Source organism: Platalea leucorodia, assembly GCF_965183815.1.
Source record: "Platalea leucorodia genome assembly, chromosome: 24".
In the NCBI taxonomy this organism is placed as follows: Eukaryota; Metazoa; Chordata; class Aves; order Pelecaniformes; family Threskiornithidae; genus Platalea; species Platalea leucorodia.
In genome coordinates this window covers 1,401,546-1,419,988 of record NC_138846.1, presented here as the reverse complement: position 1 = coordinate 1,419,988, position 18,443 = coordinate 1,401,546, and the positions used below count along the sequence as shown (strand labels likewise).

At 63.6% G+C, this 18,443-nt stretch overlaps 1 protein-coding gene across 1 annotated transcript; it reads left to right on the top strand.

Moving 5' to 3' along the window:
- Window positions 1-9,687: 9,687 nt before the first annotated feature.
- Window positions 9,688-10,587, top strand: NHLH1 (nescient helix-loop-helix 1; the record flags this gene model as incomplete). The annotated part of the gene is made up of 1 exon (XM_082333032.1): window positions 9,688-10,587. The coding sequence occupies one exon, from the start codon at window positions 9,688-9,690 to the stop codon at window positions 10,090-10,092; it is 405 nt and encodes a 134-aa protein (XP_082189158.1). The 3' UTR covers window positions 10,093-10,587.
- Between the last annotated feature and the right edge of the window lie 7,856 nt (window positions 10,588-18,443).

Genomic DNA, 18,443 nt, shown 5'->3' with positions numbered 1-18,443 from the left:
CCGGCAGGTCTTTGGTCCATGGACCAACAAAGTGGATACAGACGTAACGGAGCCTTTGCGTGATGTTGCTGCCTAAAGGATCCATCGAGTCCTCTGTCCCGGTCCGGTGCTCTGTCCAGTAGCCTGTGGTCACCCTCCAGTAGCCCTGCTGCCGTGATCGCTGACAACTGCTTTCTGTGTCCCACCCGTGAGCAGCAGCAAGGTCCAGCTGAAGGAACGAAGGCAGCTTAGCTCAGGATAGCCATCGCAGCAAGCAAGGGCCGTTGGCTGGCACCCAGCAGGCATCTGAGTCCAACATGTGTTTAAAATCAGGGCCTGACTACTACAAATAGGAGTGTAGGAATTGCCAGGCTGGATCATGCCCAGGGTCCATCTCTGCTGCTGCCCGTGGCTCCGACAGAGACCAGCACCCGCTGCTGCTGGGAAAGGCACCGAAGGCCCTGGGGTGGCCCCGCACCCCCACGTCCACAACACCCAGATGATACCTGGGCGCCCAGATCCCACACCGGGTACCGCTGCGCTCGGCCCCGGCTCTGCGCGACCTTGTCCTCTCTCTGTGTGCAGCGAGAACGTCCAGTCAGATCCCACCACCGCCATGTCTGTCCATCCGTCTGTCCGTCATCCAGCCAGTTGCATGCATTCCTGGAGAAAAATACCAGGGCTAGAGAACAAGGAAGGTGGTTTGGGGAGATGCTGATTCAAGCTGGCTGTTCCCCAGCCTGCCTCGTCCAGCCCTGTGCTCCTGGGGCCCCGTCCTTTTATCTCCAGCCTCCTTCACCCGCGTGTCCAGCCTGAGCGCTCGTGTGCGGTGCGATGGCTCGGAGGAGGTGGACGGTGAGGCAGGGATGGAGGATGCTGCTTAGGACCTACAGCCCGCTGCTACCCAGGTGATCTTCCCCCAGTGCCAGCACAGCTTTAACAGTGAGGTTTCTGGGGCTAATCAAGATCGACATACAAACAAAACAGCATCTCTGCATCTCGCAGCCAGCAGAAAGGGAGAAGCAGATGGGCTAGAGGAGGCAGGGAGCTGCTGCTAAATGGATTGATGGAGAGGCCTTTAAGAGAGATGGATTGGAGAGGGAGCCGCTGGAGGAAAGGGCCGGGGCGGCCACGCTGCGAATGGGGCAGGGGCCCAGGGAGATGATGGGAAGGGAGAAAGGCCTGCAGATAACAGATGGATGGACACAAAGACTGGAAGGGAAGAGAGGGACAGATGGACAGGCAATAGAGAGAGTCAGGAGAAGAGAGGGATCTGAACGTAATTAGATTGGATCCGATTATGACAGACTCGATTAGAGCAATATTATGATCAGGAGCTTCTGTCGCTATTTGGCTTTTAGGGGGGAACAAAGCCAGAGAGCACGTGTGGAAGGGGGACAAGCAGAGGCGAAGGGAACCGGGAAGGATGAAAGGAAAGGGGCTCCTTGTGAAAGCTGTCAGTGGTGGTGGTGACAGATTGTCTGGTTATCGAGCACCGGGGCCGTCTGTCACCGACCGCTCACAAAACCTGCACTCAATAAAAGCCAGGGAGACAAAGGCGAGGAGAGGAGAGGGGCTATGGGAGCCGAGAGCTTCTGTCACTAGCCGGGCAAGCGTGGCCAGGGCGTGGAGAGAGCTGTGCCGATCAGGGGCCTTCTGCTATTAGCTAGGCACACGCACAAGTAAACGGGTGTGCGCGCAAACGCACGTGCTGAGGGGTGCTGGACCTTGCTCAGCCGCCTGCCCACGCGCCCGTGTGCTCCGCAGCCCAGGTTTGCACGTGCACGCGCGCTTGTGCCCGCGCGGCTTGCACAGACGGCCTGCACGTGCACGCGCGTTTGCGTGCTCTAAGCCACTTGCCCAAAAAGGCCTCGAGCCCTGGCTTCGCAGGGCATCGTCGCCCTGAGTGAAGATTAACAGGCTGCCCAGGTGCTTCTCCAGCGTCGATCCAAACAGCTCTGCTGCCCGCTCGCTGTCTGCGAAGGGTCTGGGAGCTGGAGCATCACCCGGCTGAGCATCACAGCGTGGTCGGCGAGGCCTCGCGTCCAAACCTTCGCGGCCAGCCCGGGCCGCGGCTGTTGGTTGCAAGAGTGTGCTGCAAACCAGACGCGATGGGGCTGGCAGCTGCCCCCGCCACAAACTGCACTTGTGCATGTCTGGACAAAGTATCGTGGCAGCGAACGCGACACTGTGGATGCTACGGGATCTCTGATGGCTTGGCTGCAGGGAACGGTCCAAAAAGGCAGGTCTGCCAGAGAAGACTTTGCCATGGATGAGCAGCTGGGTGGTCACAGGACCACGGCGGAGCCCAGCGCCTTTTGTTCTGCAGAGGGGCCTTGCTGGAGGGATGGGGTGCAGTCCCACCACCCGCGTGAAGGTACCAGTTGATGGGCAGGAGTAGTAATGCCCCCCAGGGACTCTGTCTTTCCAGCACCTATGAGTCGTGGTAGGGATCTCCTTCCAGGCCTCCCACCCGTTGTTTGGACGTGCAGCCCCTCTATAAAAGTTACAAAACTCCGGCTGGATCTGCTCCAGCAGCACAAGGGTTAAAGCTGCCTGTTTTCCCCGACAAGCCCAGGCCAGTGTGGTCCCCAGTGGTTTTGTACAATATGTCGCCTCATCTCCTGCCAAATGCTGTTTCTTCTAGTCTCTTTTCATACCTCGCCGTGCCCTCCCTGCACGCACGCAGGAGGCCTGGGGCGGTGAGCCCGGCTCGGGTCCCCCCGGCCCCAGGCCACGGCTCCTCTGTCTGCAGCTGATCCCTGAACCGTCTGGGTCGAGGCGGGCAACTCCTGGAGGGCTTCATCCCCTCGGATGGAAACACCACAATGGACCCACCTGGGTCCATCAACCTCACAGGTCAAGCCAAAGGTATCGAGAGATTTTTAAAAGTTGGCCGTGCTCCCACCGGTGTTCACCAGCCTCTTTCTTCTTCGACGCTGTGTTGTAAAGGAGGCCCAGGAATTCAGAGGAAACGCGGGATTTCTGCAGGCTCCAGCTTGTGGGCTCCTGCAATTAAGAAACCTGGTTGGGTTTGACAGGGAATACCAGTATCTGCCAGCCAGGAAACTGGGAAACTCAGAAGCGAAGAACAAAGCCAGAGGGTCTCTTGTTCTCCCTCCCCCAGATCTCATCAGGTTTTGGCCAGCCTTAGCATATTTGAAGCTCAGAAATTCTTGCTGAGGAGGTAGAGACCGCGGCAGCAGCCAAAATCCCAGGGATCATGGCAGCTCCCGTGGGCTGCAGGCTCTGAGCGGGGACCAGGGAGGGTTGCAGCCGCGGGGGGAATCCTGGCTTGGATTGCAGGAGAAAGGTCTTGAGTTTCTCGCTCTGCCGTCACCCTCCCGCGAGACCGGTGGCTGTGGCTTCATCTTCCCCCGCTCCCCGGCACAGCCCTGCCGGGGTTCATCTCGCCCTCCGCGAGCCGGTCGGCTCTTTGCGGGCTGCGTGCGCACCGTGCGGCGCTCAGCGCCGGGGCTGCGTCCTGCCCGTTGACACTGCTCAGGTACAACGAGCAACCATTTTCCAAGCTGAGGGACGTCCCCAGATGAAATCCTCCCAGCCGGCAGTGCAAAATTTGGATGCTGACAGATGAAGGGGCCTTTGCAATCTCGGCTCTTAGCTGCGGGAGGAGGAAGGCTGAGAGTCTGCGTCACCCCAGGGCAGAGTTAAGGTGACCGCGTTATGGGAAAGGGGCCTTGCCGGGCAGAGAGGGCTGTCCCCGGTTCGCGTACCCTGCCTCGGGAGCGAGCCAGGCAGTCCGCGTCCCGCAGAGCGCTGCGCATCGCTCCCGGGGAGAGCCGCGAGGATCCGGGCTGGGAGGATGGATCTGCCGATGCCTCCACTTGAGAGAAGAACTTGAGTGGGAGCCTGCTGAAGGCAACCGAAACCTGCCCGCTCGCCTGGATGCTGCGCGCCGCGACGGCCACGAGGCCGGCGCAGATCGGGCCTGGCGTCCCCAGTGGGGAGGCTCCGGCAGCCAGCTCCGCTCCTTCCCTCCCCTCCTCCCCGAGCCCAGCCCGGCAGGATGCCCGGAGCAGCCCAGCATCAGCTGCGGAGAGAGGTGGGGCCCTGCTGGCGTCCTGGCAGGGGGAGAGGAGTTGGCCCTGGGGGTGGGCAGGCGAGATGGGGACAGGGAGCGCAGAGCGAGAAATAAATACAAACAGGCCATCAGGCTCTCGGGGGAGATGGGGGGCCCAGGCGGAGCGCCGCAGCGAGGGAGGAGGGGGACGTCCGTGCACGGGCAGGGGGAGATGGGGTGTGCAACGGGGGCCGGTGAAGGGCGTGCACACCCCGGTGGACGCGTACGCGCTGCTCGCGTGCCCAGGCGTGAGAGAGGAGTGATCTGTGCGTGTGAGCAGCGCGCGCGGGTGATAGATGCACGGTGCGCGTTGCATCCAGTGCGTTATCCAGGCATGCTGTGCATCGCGCGCGCGTTAGTCTCGGGGCGGATGTGGCTATTGCCACGAGCTCATTAGGCAAATATTGTTTTATAATCGGTGCCATAGCAATGGTGAGGCAGGCTCCTCGCTGCCACCTGATCCCTCTGCCTCGTCCGCCGCTCGCCCTGCAAACTCCGAGACCATCTGCTGATCCGTGCCACGGGCTGGAGGCCGCCCAGGTGCGAATGCCCATCACCTGGGCTTCGCCTGCCGTGCAGGGGAGGGGGAGCCGGCCCCCGGGAGGGAGGCGAGGGGGAACCGTGACCTCCAGCACTCGGAGGAGGGAGAGGACGAAGGTGGGAGACTCCAGCGAGCAAACTGCAGGGAGGTCTGGGAGGACACACGCAGATGCGGGTGCGTGGGATGGGGGACGCAGGGATTTCAGAGCGGGGAGTTTACTGATAATGAGGACAAACCAGAGCAGATTTTCTCAAGACAGGGTTTAACAGTAGAATTCGAAATCGGAGAAGGGTGAGAGGCAGAGACCACGTCTAACCCACAAAAGGGATCATTGTTTCATGGTTAAATAGAGGATGAGTGTTTCAAAGCGATACCTGTGTACTCTGGGTCCCTCTTTCTTTCACTTTCTTTCCTCACCAAACTTTACTACAGGTGAATTGTACAGCAGCTCGCAGGCAGGACCTATGGGATAGTTGTTGCTGCTGGTAGAGCCTGTCTGGGCGAGGCTGTCCGTGGTCCGGGCACCCACCGGCGCTCGCCCGCGCCGCACACGCGCCCGCAGACCCGTGCATCACGCGGCTGCGTGCACGCGGACACGCGTGCGTGCCGGCACAGGACGGACAGACAGCCCAGCTCACGCGCGCGCCCACGCCACGGCTGCGGGGCTGCAGGCCAGTGGGAGCCACCGGGAAGGCTGTGCCATCGGACCGATGGCTTCTTCTGCAGGCGCTGCTCCTCGTCCCACCCTGGCGCAGGGACTTGCCTGCCTGCCTCTCCCTCTCCCCTTTCCACGCTCGCTCCCATCTCTCTATTTCTCCTTTATGAAATATGCATGGAGAACAGATGTCGCCTTCTCCCGGAGCACCCCCACCCTCCTCCCTCCCTCTCTCCCTCCCTCCCTCCCAGCCCACCACCTCCATCCACCCTCCAGGACCACATCCAACCTCCACCTCCCTCCTCTCCCGGGGACTCCAACCTCCCGCGCAGCCAATGGCATCCCCTCTCTTGACTTTAATATTTATGAGGGGGGGAGCACCGGAGCGGCCAATGAGGCGGCCGGTGTCAGACCCGGCGTGCGAGGCTGGGGTGTATATATAGCGTCTGGGGCACATGCCTCCTCGGGGTGTCCATCTCAACGTGCGGTGGCCCGCTCACGCTCCTGCCCAAGGAGTAGCATGCCTGGGCCCCAAGGCTGCCGGGGTTCCCCCTGACCCCCAGGTCCATCCCGCAGAGCAGGACGCCCGTGCGCCCCTGGGGAAACTTTCTGCCTCCTCAATGGACGGATGAGCCAAGCGGTTCCTTCCTCCCTGGATTACTTTGAGCTTCATCCTGCTGGAAGAGAAAAGCTGGAGCCCGGGAATGGTCATCGGCTCGGGGGTAAGGTGGCTGTCCTGGGGATGGGTGAGCAGCGCTCCTGGATGTTGCTGCGAGGTTTGATGCTGCTGAAACGGTAGCGGGGCAGGTGGGGAGAGGGCGAGCGAGATACGCGGCGTGGGCTGTGCGGGAAGGTAGCCCTCGGCACAAAGCCGCCGGCTCTCTCGGGAAGGGGGCTTGACCTCGGTGCGAGGTTTAGCGCACAAACCCGCGTGCGCATCCCTCGCTTTGGGCTTGGCGGTGGCACGGGGGGTCTCTGATTAGGAAAAAGAAAAGGAACCTCCATTCAGATGGCCTGAAAGTGAGTCCCAGACAGACTTTGCGGGGTCAGGGAGTCTTCAAAAATTGTTACGCTGCTGGTCTGGAGTGCAAGGAAAAGGGCAAGCGAGGAGGAGGGAAGCATTGCTTCCCATCGGGGGTTTAAGCAGTACTGGGGTTTTGCTGAAGGCAGGAGTGGAGCAAGTGTAGGTTTAAACGAGGTTCTTGCAATAGATGAATTTAGGAAGATGGCAGTTTATGGTTCATCTGAAGGAAAGAGTGAAAAAGAGCCCTCAGAGCACAAGTCACCCATGTGAAGGAGAAGCTTTTTGAGGACTGGACTAACCCAGCGAAGGAGGAGTGGGATAAGGCGTTTATTTGGGTCCAGTACTGAAACTTGTCTTCATGCAAATGGTCCGGCATCTCCTGCCGACATCCTTCTGCGACTCAGACCAGAGACCCCCGTGCAGGACTCCTGCCTCCCGTGTTTGATACACCTTAAATTCACTCGCAAGGACACGGAGACAGCGGCAGCCGGGTGTCCCGCAGCCTGTGCCCTCTGCGGGCCGCGGCAGACCAGCGAGTGGTTCCCGGGCTGTTCCAGGTCGCCATCCCCGCCTGCCCAAGGAGAAGGAGTTTTTGGAGCCTCCCCTACTCCAGGACGAAGTGACACGCTCGTGCCTCGGCGCTGGTGTCCTAGGAGGGGACAGGAGGCGGTGGTTTGCCTCCTTCCCTGCGTTGAAGCGATGGGGCCAGTAGGCAGCGGAGCCGCTCCGCAGTTTCTTACCGGGGTGGCTCACCCGCACGTGGACGGCAGCTCCAGCACAGCCCTGGTGGGATGAGGCAGCGCCCGAGCTTGCAGAGCAAGAGAACAGGCCTGCTGTTTTCAGAGCAGCAGCGCCGGGATAAGAGGGAGAGAGGAGAGCGGTGAAGCTAGCGCAAGGGATCAAATGCAGTTCCCCGTCCCCCAGAGCAGGGGGAGAGTGTTTAAAGAGAAGCTGTGCACGCAGGTGAGGAGCTGCGCACGTGAGCGTGATCCTGGACGTCCGCGCACCGACTCCTCGCCACGGCCCGGGAGCTGGAAGTGCAGAGCTGCCGTGGCACGTGTCCAACCCCGCAGCCGACCTGCCCTCCTTCTCCCAGCCCCGCTGCAGCCTCTCCGGTGCTTGCGCTCGTGGCTGGAGCAGCAGCCCTGCCCTGCTGCCGGGAGCTGCCGTGGCTGGGAGCGGTGCTCCAGGGACAGCTATTGTGAGCGGGCGGCACCGCCAGCACGCGGGGAAACACGGCCGCGGCAGCAAGCCTGGAGCTGGCCACGACGGGCTGCGGCTGCTTTGGGTGGTGGTCACCCACGGACACGCTGCTCCCGAGGGCAGAGCAGCCGGCAGGGCAGCACGGCTCCCTCCGCCGCCGAGCACCGGGAAGGAGGTGCCGGGTCTGCAGGAAGGGGACAAGAGCAGAAGGAGAAAAGAAATTAAAGCGGGAGGGGAATGGAGAAGGTTAAACAAGGTGCAGGCGATAGTGGACGGCTACAGCAGATGGGGGTAATTGAGGAACTTGAGATACGCGCTCCTGCGCTGGTCGCCGTTCTTGGTCGCTGGCTGGTTTGTCTCTGAAGCCGATCGCAGGGAGAGCAAGTTAAACACAAACCCAAACTCGGCCGCGCTCTAAGGGCAGCGCAGTTTATTGCGAGCTCCGAGCCTTGAGAGGGCATCTCCGTGGATCCTGAAAGCCACCTTTCCATCAGCCCTTCCGTCGTCTCCAGGCCAAGGGCTTCACAAGAGTAACTTTTTGTGTAGGATTTGGATGGCTTGCGTGTACTCCTATGCATAGCAGAAAGGTTTTGTGTTAGAGAAAAAAAAGTCCAGGTTAATTTTTTTAGCAAAATCAGAGTATCACAGTGCAAGGGTGAGGGGGTGTGCACGCAGAGATGCCCGACTTGGGGCAGATTTACGAGCGTGGGTGTAAATTATTGTGCGTAAATGGATGTGGGATGAGGAGTTTTTGACTGGGAACGTTTGCACGTATGTGCTGGGAAATGTGTCTGTGTGTCTGTGTGTACGTGTGTGCGTACATGCGTGTGTAAGCGTGCAAAGAAAGAGCCAGCTACGTCGGGGGGGCTCAGAGGGGCCGTGCAGACATTTCTGTACAGGCTTGTGGGGTTCCCTGTGTTTCGTGGGCAGTGCTTCTGCCAACGCACATCAAGGGCTCTGTCCCCCGCCAGTCTTTTAAAACGGGATGTGGGCTGTTTCTTCCCGGTCATCGCCTGTCCATATTCGTTTAGTTTCCATTTCTCAGTCGTATGGCTCATTACAAGCTTGTCAGGCCCGAGAGAGGTAACGTGTTGTACATCTCTGCCTGGCTGCCTTCCCAGCCAGGCTGCCGTCTCTTCCACCGGCAGCATTTCCCCATCTGAAGTTTGTTCCCCTTCCCCTGCTCCACCCCAGCCCTTCCCCTGCCCGGGGGGAAGATGCGCCTGCGGCAAGACCTGCCTTTCCCAGACCCGCTCCCGGGGTGCCGGAGGCATCTGTGCGGGCCCGGGGCCGCGGTGCCGGAGCCACGCAGGGAAGGCAGCGGGGGGGAGGAGAAGGGAGAGGAGCGGCAGCTTTCCCGGCCGGCGGCGCAGCGTCCCGGAGGGAGCGGGGAGCCAGCGTCTATTTGGACACATCAAGCAAAGCAGCTGTGTTGGGTTCCATATGTCGGGGGTGCCAGGATCCATGACATACGGGCTCATTTAGTATACAATAAGCCCCCCTTCCTCTCGCCCCCACAGTCTGTTTTTCCCCTTCGCTCATCCACCACCTGTCATCTCTCCGGAGAGCCAGGAGAAATGGCTTCCACCTTCTCCCAGAGCCACCCCACCGGCTCCCTCTCCGCTGCCCGGGACCGGGGACCCGGAGCCCCAGCCCAGCCCAGCGGGGACGGTCTGTCCCCTGCTCCGGCTGGGGCCAGCGCCGCAGGGCAGGTAGAGCAGCCGGCCGTGCTCCCTAGCTGCGTCTCTCGTGTCCGCCGGGAGCCGGGCGGTACTGAGAGCCCCTGTGCTTCTGTTTTTCTAGAGCACGCGGAAGGAGTTCGGCTCTGACACCTGACGGCTCCGAAACTGGGTCCTGCCACGGCTGCACGGAAGAGCCCGCGGTCTCTGTGCGCGCGCAGAGGATATTTATTTATTTATTTTATTTATATGCATCCTGCCATCTTTCTTACGTTATTTGTTGTGAAAGCCGTCACCCACCCAACGAGTTCTCCGGGGAAAAGGGAAAATTTTGAAATTCCCTCGCGGAGACTGTGTGTGATGAGGAGGAAGAGGAGGAGAATAACCAGGGGCTTGCTGTGATCCGGAGACCTTCTCTTCAAAGTAGAGCAGTTTTGCTTCGGCGTCGTGCCCAGGTCAGTCTGTCCTCCTGACGTACCACGTCTCCGAAGCATCCGTCTCTCTGTCCACCCCTCTTCTGCAAAGATGATGCTCAATTCGGACCAGACGGAGATCGACCTGCCCCCGACACACTCCGAGTCCGAGTCCGTCTTCAGCGACTGCGGCGGCGGCCGCACGGGCAGCGCGGAGGACGCCGGCGGCGTTGGCTTGTGCGCTCAGTCCCGGATAACCGAGCCGGGCGAGGCCGTGAAGAAAGACCTGCAGCACCTGAGTCGGGAGGAGCGTCGGCGCCGGCGGCGTGCCACGGCCAAATACCGGACAGCCCACGCCACGCGGGAGCGCATCCGCGTCGAAGCCTTCAACATGGCCTTTGCCGAGCTGCGGAAGCTGCTGCCCACCCTGCCGCCGGACAAGAAGCTCTCCAAGATTGAGATCCTCCGCCTGGCCATCTGCTACATCTCCTACCTGAACCACGTGCTGGACGTCTGAGCCGCCCAGCCTGTGTCTGTCTGTCTGTCTGTCTGCCACATCTCCTACCTGAACATGTGCTGGGCATCTGAGCCGAGAGCTCAAGTCCGTCTGTCCATCTATGACCCAAACCACATGTTGGGCATCCAAAATGCTGTGCCTGTGTTCATCTGTCTGTTCAAAAGGACCAAGTCCCCAGCTGTCTGCTCTACCCCCTATCTGAACTATGTTCTGTATTTCCCCACCACCAAGCCCACATCTGTCTGTCTGTCCATCCTGCCTGAGTCAGACTGGATGTTTGGTCCATCAGCCATCTGTCTGTCCTGCTCGATCTGCTGCCTGAAGCCTGTGCTGGCCGTGTATGCTCCCAACTTCTGTCCGTCCTTCTGCTGCGCGTCCCACTGATACTGCCTACGGGATCCCGAGCCCACATCCGTCAGTCTGTCTGCCACGTCCGCTCCCTGACCCCCAGCGGGAGCCGCTGAGCCCAGGTCTGTCTGTGTGGCACCTCTTTTATACGAGCCACAAAAAAATGGACCCGTGAAACACTGCAGCACCAAGCAGCCCTGGGGTCTTGTCCGTCTGTCTGCCTGCACCGTCTGCCCCCAGCCTCCCCACCAGCACGGCCAGTCTGGGCGTTTTGTCTGTTTGCTGCTGCTCTGCCCCTGGCATCGTGCTGGGCACTTAAAGGCCCGCGTCAGGACCGTCCCCTCCGCAGAGGGAGCACAGCCCAGGAGCATCCCTGGGCACAGAGCAGCTCCGCTGTCTTTGCCCTGGCTTTTCACACCCTGAAAGGACGCACGAAGCGGGATGCAGACCTGGCAGGACCTCACCACACTTTCCACGGGCGACAGCGGCAGCTTCCCCTCGAGATGGAGCAGAGAGACGTGCTCGCTCGCTGTGCCGCCCGCAAGGTGCCCGTGCCAGGCTGGAGCAGCACCCGGGGTCTCTCGGAGCCCCTCCGTTGCACATCTGGTCTCCCCGAAGCTCAGCACTCTGCTCCCCAAACCCGTGCATCCCAGGCTTTGCTGCGCAACCCTCCCTTGCACTAGCGCACAACGAGCGTGAAGCCCCCCTGGCCTGGCCCGCTGCGCTGACGGACGCGACCGCCCCGGGCTGCCAGACCTCCCCCTGCAGCACTTCGTCCCTCCCCACTCTTCCTCTGTCTCCCCGTCGGTGCTCCTGGTGAAAAAGGCCCGAGCGGGGTCACAAGCGTGGCACGTGCCCCAGCGTGGGGGGACATCGGTGCTCAGCTCCGCCAGCGCCGCATCCCTCTGTAGCGCAGCTGGTGCTGCTAGGGCAAGTGAATGTTTTGCCTTGGTTTATGGGTGTTCGTTTGTTTTAAGAGTTAATTTTGCACTGGCAGTGGCAAGAGCACAGGCAGAGCCCAGGTCGGGGACCAGGACCGCGCAGAAACGACTGGCTGTGCCTAGAGGCAACGCTCCGGGCTGGGAGCAGAGCCACAGCCTGGCCCGCGGGGAACGGGTTGGGGCTGCTCCTCGTTGAGCCTCGCCGCGAGACAGGCAGTGGTCCGGCCCGCGGGCTGCGGGCTGGGGGAGACGGACTTTGGTGTGCCAGAGGTGAAACGTTCGTGGCGAGAGGGTCAGTGCCATGTCCTGCGAACACCAGCAAACCCCCAGAGGGGGTCCCACCCTCCGCTTTTTGCCCTCCCGAGGTGTTGGCCGCTGCCCGTGCCGGGTGTCCGAGGCACCGCGAGCCCCAGCTGGGCTTCCCGGCACCTCGCGGACCTCCCGGCTCCATCCCACCCCGTCTCTGCCGCCAGCTCCCAGCGACGCCTCGCTCCGTACCTCATTTTCCCCCTCCCCGTTAAAGCAGGGAGAACGATCGCTACCTCTGTCTCGCGAGGACTCGCCAGCGAATGTGGGATCCCCGAGGGCCGGAGCAGCGGATCCCGCAGCCGGCTCCCCCGTCACCGCGCCGCTCCGCGGGGCAGCGGCGGAGCAAAACAGCAGGGCAGCCCACCCTTCCTTCCCCTCCCCAGCCGCGTCTCTGTGCCACAAGGATATTTATTGAATTAATTTATTGATAAATGTTATTATTTATTTGCTGTGTTGTGCACTTTTGGGAAAGGAAAACTAGAAAACAAACAAAAAAAAAACAATGACCACGGCGGAAAACCAACCAACCCACCCCTGTATGCGGTGTGCCCCAGCGTGTGTTTGTCTTGGCTGTTCAGACTGTGCAAGGATTTATTATTTATGAGTTCACAAGGAAGTCGGGGAGGGGGAAATGAATTAAACTGCCAGCAAAAGAGAGATCTTGAACTTGGAGTGCCCAGCTTCCCTTTTTCTTTCTTTTTGTTTTTTTTTTTTTAAATCTTGGTTTTAACCGTCTCTTCTTGGCGCTGTTCGGCGGTGGTGGTAGCAGATTCCCCGCGCCGGAGTCGATGGCTGCGGCCGTGCCTGTGAAAGGAGGCGGTGGGCGGGAGGCCATCGCTCACCGCTCCGGCCCGGGACCAGGACGTGTCCTCTCGGCACTCCAAGAGTCCGACCCGCGCCGGCTGGGCTCGGGCTCGCTCGGAGCCAGGGTGGACGCCGTGTCTTTGGCTTTCCCCGCATCTGCAGACGCCGTTTGAGCCCAGCTTGGGTTTGCTGGGCCAAGCAGCGCCTGAACGGCCCAGTCCCTCTGGTGACAGCAGAGGGACGAGGGCATCTGGTCCAGACATCAGCATCTCCAAACACACCCCATAAACCACCTTCTCTCTCCTGCGTACTCCTGGGAAATCAGCGCAGCCCTGGCTCCAGCGTCACCCATCGCTTGCCCGTGCGCCTCCGCCTAGCAGAGCCCCTGCGGACCCCTCCCCACGCCCCCCAGCCCTCTCCCCTGCCCCGCGAGCCCCGGCGAGCCCCCGGCGCTCTCCCCGCTTCCTCGGCCCACCCCGAGCTGCACGGGGAAGCAAGTTTGCGGCTCATCTCCTTTGTCTGCGCTGATCCCGCGCGTCCCTGGGGGCAGGTTGCAGCTGTTCGCCGACTTGCTCCAAATTTCTTCATATAATCAATTGGCCTCGGCTGCGGCTCGGCTCCGCAGAGATGCGTCAAAGGGGAAATAATAAACATGGGGGAGGGCGCAGGGGAAGGAAGCGGGGAGACTTTGCACCGGGCTGCAGGGGTCATAGCGGCTGGTGGGTCCAGGAGGGGACCTTGGGGGACCTCGGTGCTCCCAGGGCCTCTTTGTGTCCCAGCTCAGGGGTTTCTCCCCCGCGTTCGCCCGTTGGGATGCACCGTGGCCCCGCCGCCTCTATCCAGACCCAGGCACCAGCCTCCACGCGCGGAGGTGCGCGCGGGACGGCCGTCTCCATCCCGCGCCGGCCGCGCGCGCTCTGGGAGGTGGTAATCGGGTTAGGGCAGCGCGAGCTCCACGGCGGCGGCTCCCAAACCTCTGCGGGGCCCGTTGTTCCCGGCTGCCAGCCCCGGCCCTGACATATGGTCCTCATTGTGCCTCGCACAATGGAAACACTTCATGCTAATTTAGATGCTGGTTCTGGCCTTGCTGTCATCTCCAACAGATTGGGTCCCTTGCCTGCTCTTTGTGCTTGCGGGCAGGCAGGGTAACAGGCAGCTCGGCTTCTCCTCTACCTCCCCGAGCGTTTTCCTAGGCACTTCCCAACTCTTTCTCTATTCCCACAGCTATTTCCTTCTGCCTTCTTCCCCATACACATCTCCATCTCTTCCCTGGAGGACGCTGGTCCCGGTGCGGAGGTATGTGCGTGCCCGAGAAATGTTTCACAATGGCTTTTCATTTGAAAAATACCCATGGAAAATAATCCTGAAGGTGCAGATAACCAGACATGCATGAAACCGCTCAGCTGCTTCTGCCTGGCGGCGTTTCTGCGTCCCTGGCCCGGGGACGATGAGGTGGGGATGGCCGCTGGCCCCGTTCCGTATCCCTTCCTCTCCCAAAAAGGAGCAGCCAGGGCAGGACGTGCCGCCCCGCTTCGGGAAGGGTGGAGGCCACCCCCTGTTTCAGCCCGCTGCCCCAGGGCCGGGCTGCCTGCCTGTGCCCTGGTCCCCAGGGATGTCACCGTGGGCAGCAGCTGTGTCCCCAGCCCTCCTGCGCGAGGCGGCAGTGCCATCTGCTGGGTCCCCAAGACGGGGTCCTGCATGCTCACGCCAGACCCCCGTCACCCCCCAGGCTGGGGACCCCCGTCCCTGCCAGCCGGGCCCTGGAGCATCCCTGTCCCCTGCGAAGGGACCCGCCACCAACCCCGCTGCGGCCCCCAGGCAGGGCTGGGACCGGGACCGGTGCAAGGGACGACGGCAAACGGCACCCGTGCGCGCACGTGGGACCTTCCCGAAAGCATCCTCCGTGACCCATGGTTTTCAATGCTCGTTTCGTGCTTGATTTAGAGCACAAGGGTCCCCGAGGCCACGATGCCGATCAGATGGGTGGCTGGGAGAGACAGGCCCTGGCCCAAAAGCTCTGACGGTCTCACTCGATAAAGCGCGTATCTGATCCCTTCCTTCAAGACAGCGAGCAGGAGCTAGGGAGCCATCGGGTGCCTCGCGCCGGTGTGGCAGGTGAAGAGCCCGTCTGGACGGAGACCAGAGGCAGCAGCGTGGCGAGAGCGGGCGCGAGGGCGTGCAGCGCGGGCGGTGTGGGACCCACGTGTCCCCCCAGGCAGGGGCCGCGGTGCGCGGCGCTGGGAGAGGAGGGCCAGCGGGCCGGGGAGGGTCTGGCCAGCGGGCCGAGGAGGGTCTGGCGCGGTGGCCGGCAGCCTGCGGCCCCAGGGCTCGCAGACAGGTCAGGCAAATATCTGTGGGGATGAGTTAGATGGTGCTGATCCTGCCCGGGGCAGGGAGAGGCTAACCACCCCACACGCTGCTTTCTAGGACTCCTAATCTCTGGAGTTATCCACCCGGAGCCTCTGCCCCCATCCCTGTGGAGCGGGAAGCCCGGCCGTGACGCCTTGGGACTGATGGGTGCTGGACCGGTCCGGTTGTTAGTGGGTAGGGTGGTGGGGCAGCTCCGGGCAAGGAGAGGGGTCTGGCGAGGGTGAGGGGGCACGGCTGCCCCCCGCTCCGCTCAGGGAGGCGTGCGAGGACTTTGCAAGGGCCCTGGGCCTTCCCTGCACTGCAGAAGGTCATTTCCAAGACCAAGGCAAGACAGAGCTGGGTCTGGGGACTCCGTCATCCCCAGGAGATGGATGGGAAGCACCCAGCACCCTGTGCACTCCTGATCCCAGGTGCTCCACACGGGCCAGGGCTGGGCGCCTTGCGGAGCCGGGCGCCTCGCAGAGCCGGGCAGGCTCTTCTGTCCCGAGAGCAGGGTGCGGAGGGAGGGGACCGTCCCTGTAAATCACAAGGTGGAACAATGCGGCCCTTCCCAGATGGCAGGGAGGCTCCAGCAACCCCAGCTGGCCAGGAACGAGCTCCAAGGGCCCATTAATCACTCCCGGAGCCGGAGCGAGAGGACAGCCCGGGGCAGCTGGCTGCAGGGGGAAGGGAGAGCAGGGGGGGCCACCCCCGGCAGCGATCCCCAAGCCCTGCTGGGACCCCGACTCAGCCACAGCTCCTGCACCCCCAGGGCTGCTCCAGCGACTCAAGCAGCCCACCCAGCCATGTGAAAAGGGGGGGCACTGACCCCCCAGCTCTGTGCCAGGAGCCGGGGGACCAGCGCAGGCTGGGATCCACCTCCTTCACGTCTCCGCGGCCGGCGCAGGGCGCAGCACCGCAGCTCCTTGCCATTTCGTAGGTGGAGGCAGAGAGGGACCTGGAGCAGCCCCGAGGCGGCTCAAGTTGCCCCGGGGAAGAGGCTGGAGCTGGGCTTGCCCGTGACAACTGCAGCGTGGAGCCCAGCTGAGGCAGGAAAACACGCAGTGGGGTAAGCCACAGCGATGGCTCCTAGATGGGCTCCTCCACGAGAGCCAAGATCCTCGATAAAAAAAAAAAGGAGGGACAAGCTGGCCAGACTCGGGGGTCCCTCCCGCGGTGCCCGGAGCTCCATCCTCCAGCTCACAGCTCTGGCTGCCCTTTCCCTCCCTTCTGCTCTCACTGAGCTCAGCCTGGCCCGTGCATTTCTGGCTGCTGCGGAGGGGGTGCTGCCGGACACCACTTGCCTGGTGCCTCGGCTTAGGGGGCACGCACTGGGGGGGGGGAATGACCCAGAGGGACCCAGAACACAGGGGCTGAGCTGGGCCAGGGCTCAGACAGGGCAGGACCCCTCCCTCCCTCCCTCCAGCCTAGCCTAGCTAGGGATGGGATGGCATGGAATGGGACAGGACAAGCCTAGCCTAGCCTGGCCTGGCCTGGCCTAGGATAGGATGGGATGGGATGGGACAAGCCTAGCCTAGCCTAGCCTGGCCTAGGATAGGACGGGATGGGATGGGACGGGACAGGACAAGCCTAGCCTAGCCTCGCCTGGCCTAGGATAGGATGGGATGGGATGGGACAGGACAAGCCTAGCCTAGCCTGGCCTAGGATAGGATGGGACAGGACAAACCTAGCCTAACCTGGCCTAGGATGGGATGGGATGGGACAAGCCTAGCATGGGATGGAATGGGACAAGTCAAGCCAAGCCAAGCCTAGTCTAGCCTAGCCTAGCCTAGGCTGGAATAAGCCTAACCTGCCCCTGCCCCTGCCCCTGCCCCTGCCCCTGCCCCATCGCCCCCTCCCACCCCTGCCCCTGCCCCTGCCCCTGCCCCTGCCCCTGCCCCTGCCCCTGCCCCTGCCCCTGCCCCATCGCCCCCTCCCACCCCTGCCCCTGCCCCTCCTCCCCATTAAGGGAAAACAAGCCATTTAAATCCAGCCAATGGCGTGCGCCGGCAGGAGAGCGCCGCACGCCATTGGACAGCGCGGGGGGGCGGGCCCGGCCCGTTCCCAGCCTCGCTCATTGATATAAAGCGCCCGGCCCGGCTGTTCCGGGCAGGCGGCGCGCCCCCGCCGCGGGGGGCTCCACGCGTGGGGGGTCCCACGCCTTCCCCCCGTGGAGGGGCTGGCTTTGTGGGGTGCCCCAGGCGTGGGGGGGTCCCACGCCTTCCCCCCGTGGAGGGGCTGTTTTTGTGGGGGGTCCCAGGGCCCTGGAGGGGCGGGGGTGAGGGGGTCCCTCCCTCTGGGGCCCGTGGGGGTACTGAACCCCCCCTCCGTGGGCAGTGGCATCCCTGCTGCGGCGGGGTGCGAGTGGGCCCTGAGAGCGCCGGCTCCTTCCCACGGGCCCCGCTGCTGGGGGGGGAGGGGGGCCGCCCCAAAGCGCTGAGCCCCCCCATGAGGGACCCCGGTGCCTGGGGTGGGGGCTCGCGTGGGGCGCGGCTCCATCCTTCCCGGCCCCCCCGGCTCCCTCTCTGCAAACGGGGGTCCGCAGGCGTGTGCTGAGCTGCTGCCCGGGTCCCTCCTCGCTCGCTGTGGGTCCCCTGTCGCCGGGGCGCTGGGGTGGGGGTCTCCCAGGCGCTCCCACCCAGCGCAGCAGGAGCCTGGCTGGAGCAGGGGGGGGGGCTCCCGTGGACCCGCTCCTGGGCCACGCCGCGACACCTTTCCCACGAGGGCCGTGGGTGGACTCGCCACCCGGCCACACTGGGGACAGAGCCAGACTGGGGCGACGGACCCAGCGTTCACGGGTGGGGGCGCCCAAGGGAGTCGCGTCCTCGCCCCCACCCCGAAACAGCACGGACGGGGGGAGCCGGCGCGGGCCCCGGCCCCCGGTGGGCTGCTCCCCGCGGGGGCGCCTGGCCGCGCTCACGCCCGGGGCCGGAGGGGGACACGGGGGGGCTCTGCCTGACCCCACCGACTGCCGAAGCCGGGGGGGGGGGGGGGGAGACACCAGCGGGGCTTAACCCTGACCCCCACCGCGCCACCCCCCCCAGCAGCAGGGACCCCCGTGCCGCCCCCCCGGCTGCGGGTCGAGGAGCGGGAGGGACCCCCGGTGGGGCGGGACCCCCCGTTCCCCACCTGCGGGAACGGAGGGGGGGGTGAAGGATGCCGGGGTTCCCCCCCCCCCCCCCCCAGCTCCAGACAATGGCCCCGAGCGTGGAACGGAGACAATGGGCGGGCGCGGGGGGAGCGGCCGGGAACAGCGGCGGCGCGGGCGGGAGCGGCCGGGCCGGGCCGGGCGCACGGCGGAGCGGAGCGGCGGGGCGGGGGGGGGGGGGCCGCTCCGCTGGGATTCGGGGTTTCCTCCGCCTCCTCCTCCTCCTCTTCCTCCTCCTCCTCCTCCTCCGCCGCCGCCGCCGCCGCCGCAGCAGCAGCCGCCCCGGGATTTCGGTGCCGGGGAGGGGGGGACGCCCGAGCAGCACAAAGGTGCGGCGGCGATGGTGAGTACGGGGGGAGCGGGGTGCGGGGCCGCCCCGCTGCGGCGCGGGGGGAGCGGGGCCGGGGCCGGGGCCGGGCTCGGCGCCTCCCTGCAGGAAGGGCCTGGGAAGC